At 41.3% G+C, this 7,071-nt stretch overlaps 1 protein-coding gene across 1 annotated transcript in view; it reads right to left on the bottom strand.

The window, feature by feature from the left end:
* Window positions 1-3,554: 3,554 nt before the first annotated feature.
* Window positions 3,555-7,071, bottom strand: part of TNFSF8 (tumor necrosis factor (ligand) superfamily, member 8) — a 40,660-nt gene continuing 37,143 nt past the window's right edge. The window contains exon 5 of the mRNA XM_011950080.1: window positions 3,555-4,365. Within this exon, the coding sequence (XP_011805470.1) occupies window positions 4,280-4,365 (86 nt within the window). The 3' untranslated portion in view covers window positions 3,555-4,279. The remainder of the gene's footprint in view (window positions 4,366-7,071) is intronic.

Genomic DNA, 7,071 nt, shown 5'->3' with positions numbered 1-7,071 from the left:
TAAGGAGTATTTGGGTACAATAGTTTTGCTTGGAAAAGAGCTTGAACCAAGAGGACAAAATTTCAGACAGAATTTTTTTAATTTATTTTATTTTATTTTATTTTTATTTATTTATTTATTTATTTTTATTATACTTTAAGTTCTAGGGTACATGTGCATAACGTGCAGGTGTGTTACATATGTATACTTGTGCCATATTGGTGTGCTGCACCCATCAACTCGTCAGCACCCATCAATTCATCATTTATATCAGGTATAACTCCTGGGGCCTATCATGGGGAGGGGGGAGGGATTGCATTGGGCAGAATTTTTTTTAAAGGTAATTGCTGCTTGTATTCAAATCAAGGGAGGTGGAACAGGATGGCAGAATAGGAGGCTCCACTGGTTGTCCTCCCCACAAGGACACCAATTTAACAACTATCTACACACCAAAAAATACCTTCGTTAGAGCCAAAAATCAGGTGAGCACTCACAGTACCTGGTTCTAACTTCAAATTGCTGAAAGAGGCACTGAGGAGATAGAAAAAACAGCTCTGAATTGCTGATGCCACCCCTCCCCCACCCTCCAGCAGCCATGGTGTGGAGAGTGTCTATGGGTGCTGGGGTAGGGAGAGCACAGCAATTGTGAGGCAATTGAACTCAGTGCTGTCTTCTTAGAGCAGAAAGGAAAACTGGACAAAACTCAGCTGATGCCAACCCACTGAGGAAGCATTTAAACCAGCCCTAGCCAGAGTGGAATCATGAATCCCAGAAGTCCAAACTTGAGTTCCTGCAAACCTCACCATTGAGGGCTACAGTGCTCTGTGTCTCCAGATAAACTTGAAAGGCAGTCTAGGCCATAAGGGCTGCAACTCTTAGGTGAGTCCTAGTGCCGAACTGGGGCCAGGGACAGTGGACTGGGTGGCATGTGACATACTGAGACACCAGCTGCATCAGCCAAGAGACTGCTGGCATCACCCTTCGCCTAGACCCAGGCTGCACAGCTCCTGGCTCCAGAAGAGACCCCTTCCTTCTGCTTGAGGAGAGGAGAGGAAAGAATAAGGAGGACTTTGTCTTGCATGTTGGATAGCAGCTCAGTCACAGCAGGAGAGGGCACCAGACAGAGTTGTGAGGTCCTTGTCCCACGCCCTAGCTCTCAGATGACATTTAGAGGCATACCCTAGGCCAGAAGGGAACCCAGTGCCTTGAAGGAAAGGACACAGTCCAGGTAGCATTCGTCATCTGCTAACTGAAGAGCTCTTGGGCCCTGAATAACCACCAGTGATGTCCAGGTACTACTTTGAGGGCCTTGGGTAAGCCTCTGGGACTTGCTGGCTTCAGGTGAGCCTCAGCACATTACCAGCTGAGGTGGATATGGGGCAATACTCCTTCTGCTTGAGAAAAGCAGAGGGAAAAGTAAAGGGGACTTTGTCTTGCACCTTAGATACCAGCAGTTGGGTAGAGCACCAAGTGGGCTCCTGGGGTCCCTGATTCCAGGACTTGATTCTTGGATGGTGTTTATGGACCTGCCCTGGGTCAGAGGAGAGCCCACTGCCCTGATGAGTGAGTCCCAGGCCAGGCAGCATGCACCACAAGCTGACTTAAGAAAACTTCGGCAGTAGTCTGGCAGTACTCCTCGTGGCCTGGGGTGGGGCTCCCCTATCTTTGGAAAGGGATTTCTGTCCATCCACAGATGAATGGATAAAGAAAATATGGTATACATATTCAGCAATAAAAAGGAATGAGATTTTGTCATTTGTAACAACATGGATGGAACTGAAGATCATTATGTTAAATGAAATAAGCCAGGCACAGAAAGACAAACATCACATGTTATCACTTATTTGTGGGGTCTAAAAATCAAGACAATTGAACTCATGGACATAGAGAGTATAAGGATGGTTACCAGCAGCTGGGAAGAGTAGTGAGGGGTTGAAAGGGAGGTGGGGAATAGTTAATGAGTGAAAAAAAAAGAAAAAATAGAAAGAATGGATAAGAACTACTATTCGATAGTACAACAGGGTGACTTTAGTCAATAATAACTTACCTGTACATTTAAAAATAAACAGTATAATTGAATAGTTTGTAACTCAAAGGATATATGCTTGAGGGGCTGGATACCCCATTTCCCATGATAAGATTATTTCACCTGCATGCCTGTGTCAAAACTTCTCATGTACTTTACAAATACATATACCCACAACAAATAAAATACCCACAACAAGTAAAAATTTTAAAAAGAGAAAACAAATATATAAACAAAATCTGTTAAAAAGTAAATATTTCATAAGTATCCACCATGTTAGATGAATGATAATGACACCTTGCCTTATCGGGCATATCCCATACTTATCTACTCACAGTGTTGTATAAGTTGTAGTGTTGTGGTTTGGCCCTATGTTTGAGCAGGGACCAAACTCATAGGATACCTGTGAATTTTAAAATTATGTCTGATAGTATATTTTCAGAAGTCTGGGTAATTCAGTCTGGAGAATAGCCATATATGAGGTTTTGTGATTCATTACAATCCACTTAAGTTCCCTTTTTTCATATCCTTCTTTTTCTTATTATTATTTTTTATTTTAGATGGAGTTTTGCTCTTGTTTTCCAGGCTGGACTGCAATGGCACAATCTTGGCTTGCTTCACTGCAACCTCCACCTCCTGGGTTCAAGTGATTCTCCTGCCTCAGCCTCCCAAGTAGTTGGGATTACAGGTGTGTGCCACCATGCTCTGCTAATTTTGTATATATATATTTTTTTAGTAGAGATGGGGTTTCACCATGTTGGTCAGGCTGGTCTCAAACTCCTGACCTCAAGTGATCCACCTGCCTCGGCCTCCTAAAGTGCTGGGATTACAGATGTGAGCCACAGTGCCTGGCCTCATATCCTTCTAAGGCACTATCTGATCTCTTCTAAACTCCCTTGAGTGGTTGATTGAAGAAAAGCATCTAAGAACAAATAATTTTCCTAGAACAGTACATTCTAAATCTATATTTTAGAAAGAGACATTTTGATTAAAATTATTTTCATTATTATGAAGACATTCAAATCCTCAAATGTCTCGGTTTACTGGTTGTAAAGAAAAAAATCCTCACATCTCTAACCTCCTTATTTTAAAACATGATCTTTTTGGAAGCTATTCCTTTATCATTGCTTTTGGTGGACTTGCCTATGAAGCCTTTCCTTTTTTAAGTTTACTACTTCTTCATATTGTTAGGATAGATATTATCAAGTCCATGATAAAAAATCATGCATTAGCCCATGGAATCTCTTAGCACTCAGAGGCATGTTCTAGACATGATTCCAACAAAGTTTGTACTCCCCTCTCACAGCTGACAATATTGAAAAGTTCAGATAGAGACAGTGATCATATGGTTATCTTTGTGGGAGAATTTATGATGTATGTGTGTGTGAGTGTGTGTTGTAAGTGTGTATATCTAAACATACCTGGAGTCACCAGCAATATATAGTAGGTCCACCAGACATTTTATGTAAACAGCTCCCGGATTCTGCGGCAGTTACTCAACTCTGCCATTATAGCATGAAACCAGCCATAGACTGTACATAAATGAATGAATGTGGCTGTGTTCCAATAAAACTTTATTTAAAAATTATGCAGAGTCCCCTGAGGTTGTAGTTTAGTGATCTCAGAATATAGTGTAGTTCTAGACAAGAAATCAGAATAGCAGGGGCTCCCGTTCTCAGTTCTGCTTCTTTCCAGTCGAGTGCACAGCTTAGTTCTCTCTTGTACTATTTGAAAGAATAGTGGTGTAAACTTTAAAGCACTATGCAGACATCTAAGATGGTATTCATTTAATCTTTCATTTAATCAAGAAATATATACCAAATGCCTGTTGTGTCAAAAACTTTCCTAGAACAACAAAGTGATTGTAGATAAGAATGAGTCACCTAAACTTTGGAAAAGGTACCAATACTGGGCTGTTGCATGATTGTCAGGTTGGGGTCATAGGGTAAGATGACAGCCTGAGAGGTGGGAGTGGGGTTTTCCCCTGAAGGGAATTGATGTTCACACAGTCACACATTTTGGGAAGTGATTAATTCTGGGAAGGAAATGAGTTGGCACTTTGAGTAGGGGGTGGTCAGACTTCTCTCTCTGGGGCCAGGAAGTGTTGGGCCACGATTCCAAATCATGGACAGGTCCAGATGATTCTGTTTGTTTCCTGGCTATGTCGGTTTAGACCCAGAGTGACTGGTACCATCAAGTTCATGATTTTCCACTTAGCAGTGACAGTGACCCAGGGTAGAAGCAGTTCGTGTCTGCAGCACCCAGTATCAAGGTTCAGGGTTGTAGAGTCTCAAGGCAGCAGTGTCCCTTCCCAGAGGCCAGGGTAGAGTGTGAATGGTGGAGGATCATGCCACAATAATCTGGAAGAAAGAATAACTTTACATTTTAGATACCGGCAGGAGAGATGTAACACACTTTGACATTGTTCTTACTCAGAAGCCCACAGTCTAGCAGGGAGGCAAACATACAATCATGCCATCATATTCAGTGTAGTAGGTTTTTAGACAGAAGCGAGAATATCAAGGTCCAGGTTGGATATCTAATTCAGTCTGGGAGTGGTTCTTGAGCAATAATGTCTGAGTTGAGATTTTATGAATGAGGTCAAATTAACAAGCTGTGAATGAAGGGCAAGGACCTTGTGGACAAAGGAATCAGCAGGGACCGTGTCAAGTAGCCTCAGGGTAGTGCAGTGTAGTGTGGTTAGAAATATAGCTCTGGAGCCAGACTGCAGTGGTTACATCTTAGCTCTTCAGCTCATGAGCTGCTGAAACTTAGAGATACTTAAGCATTTCTTCGAGCCTCTGTTTCCTCATCTGCAACATGGGAATGCTCATCTCTATCTCATAAGGGTGAGGATGAAGTAGACTACAGTATTTGAAGACTTCCATGTGGTGCCCAAAAACTGGTGAGCGAGCATTCAGTAAGTGTTAGTAATTATATCTATTTATGTAATATAAAGCGGTTTAAGTAAACACATCATGAGGAGGATGAAAAGACCAGATGCAATTGAGGACCGTGTGAGTGCATGAATGTAATGTTGGTGGTAGAAGTGAAACCTCCTTCAGTGTTTTCTTGCTGTTTACTCATCCCATTGTATTGATCCTGTGATGTGGCCTTTCTTCCCTTGAGTACTGTGGCATATGCTGACTGCATCCGGCCAGCTGGTAAAATGACACTCATTGTGAGAATGGAAGGCATAGTCAGAACGTCAAGGAGATTAGGTCATCTGCGTCGCTAGCAATGGAAATGAAATGATGAAATACTTCAGCTGGTTTTTGCTTGGAGCCTCCTGGTTGTGAAGGAGGATCAGCCTTGAAATCAGCATGTTCTTGACACACACAGTTCTTGACTGTGTGTGTAGGACACTGATCTGTGTGCTGGGATTTGGAGATGGATTCTTCTTGTCTTCTAAGTGCTCATTTCTAAGTGGGAAAAGTGTTTATTGCCAGAGCAATCAGTGCTGCTTCTAGAGATGCACAGGGAGAGGACCCTGATACTGCATCTCCCAAACAGTCAGTTGGTTATCTAGTCCAGTTTTCCCTGCAGGATGAAACCATCCTTGGAGAGTTGGCCTCACAGAGACCTTTGTTGATCCAATGACTGGCTTTTCTGAATGCAGTTGGGAATAGGCTTCGGTGGATTTGAGGAAGTTTCACTTTTCTCAAACTTGCATTGACTCATTTATTCCTACTCCTCTCCCCAAGGTCTAACTCCTTCACAGATACTGAATATGATAAAATACCCCAAGAGTTAAACACTTTCCAAGCTTATTCTATGTGTTTGTTCTCCCAACAGTTTTGGGAAGGATTATGCATCCCATTGTACAGCTGAGAAAATTTAAGTTTAGAAAGTCCCTGTGACTTGCCGAGGTCATAGAGTTAGTAATTGCTTGAGCTCAGATTCAAATTGGTTTCCAACTGCCAAGGCCACTGTTCTTTCCCATCTGCCACCCTCAGACTTGCTTTTTCTCTTTCCTTGGCTATAGGGAAAGTACAGCCCCCATAGAAGTTTCTAAACTGCATCCAAAGCTTTCAACATATTGTCCAGAATCTTCCTAGTGCTTGCCCAATATTCCCAAGGGAGAGAGTTGAACCACAAGCAGTTGTTAAAAATTCACTGGTGATCATTACAAATGAATACCATCATGTTGACTTGATGGTTTTGTGGTGTTTAGACCCTCATGTTTGCATAAGCTGCAGACAAGGAAGACAAGGTTAATTCATGAAAGTCCACTTGGGGAAACAGAAACACACCAGATTATCAGCAATCTTCTCCACTTACCAGAAAAAGTCATCCAACTAGTGTTCTTCAGATTGTAAGGTGCGCCTGAATCTCTTGGATCATATTAAAATGCAGATTCTGTTCTAGTTTTTAGGTATGTATGAGATGCCTGCATTTTTAACAAGCTCTCTGGTGATACCAGGCACCAGGACATAACTTAGACAGCAAAGATTTAAACCACTGACTCTTATACTTGGCTTAAGTTTGGGAGCTCAAAATAATCCTGATACCTGGGTTCTAAATCCAGAGATTCTAATTTAATTGCTCTAGGAGGTGGCCTGGGATTTCAGGATTCTCAGGTATGCCAAGGTTTGTTTTAAACTTTCTGGTGTATTTCAAAATATCTAGAAGAGAGGATTTTGAATGTTCTCACCTCAAAGAAATAACTGTTTAAAGTAAGGGATATGTTCAATAAAGTAAGGGATATGTTCACTATTGTACAATGTATACATGAATTGAAATATCATATTGTGCTACCTAAATATGTACACTATTTTTGTGTCAATCAAAAATAAAATAAAACTTAAAAAACTTTCTAAGGTTGATCTCACTCTTTCTAATCACAAAATGACTAGAATAGCATATAGGTATCTCAGAGGTAGGAAGGGAAATGGATTCTACAGCAAATATACCACAGTTTGCTCAGAAAATTTTTTTTCCTTCTGTGTTCTCAGATGGCGCAGGTAGATTCTGCTTTCTAAAAATTTCACCTTTCTCTAATAGGCATTCTTATCTCCTGAGTGCTGAAAATTCTTTCTTTCTTTTCTTTTCTCTTTCTTTTCTTT

Source organism: Colobus angolensis, unplaced genomic scaffold (genome assembly GCF_000951035.1).
Source record: "Colobus angolensis palliatus isolate OR3802 unplaced genomic scaffold, Cang.pa_1.0 Scaffold301, whole genome shotgun sequence".
Lineage (NCBI taxonomy): Eukaryota > Metazoa > Chordata > Mammalia > Primates > Cercopithecidae > Colobus > Colobus angolensis.
The sequence above is the reverse complement of the archived record's forward strand: the minus strand, read 5'-3'. Positions and strand labels throughout refer to the sequence as shown.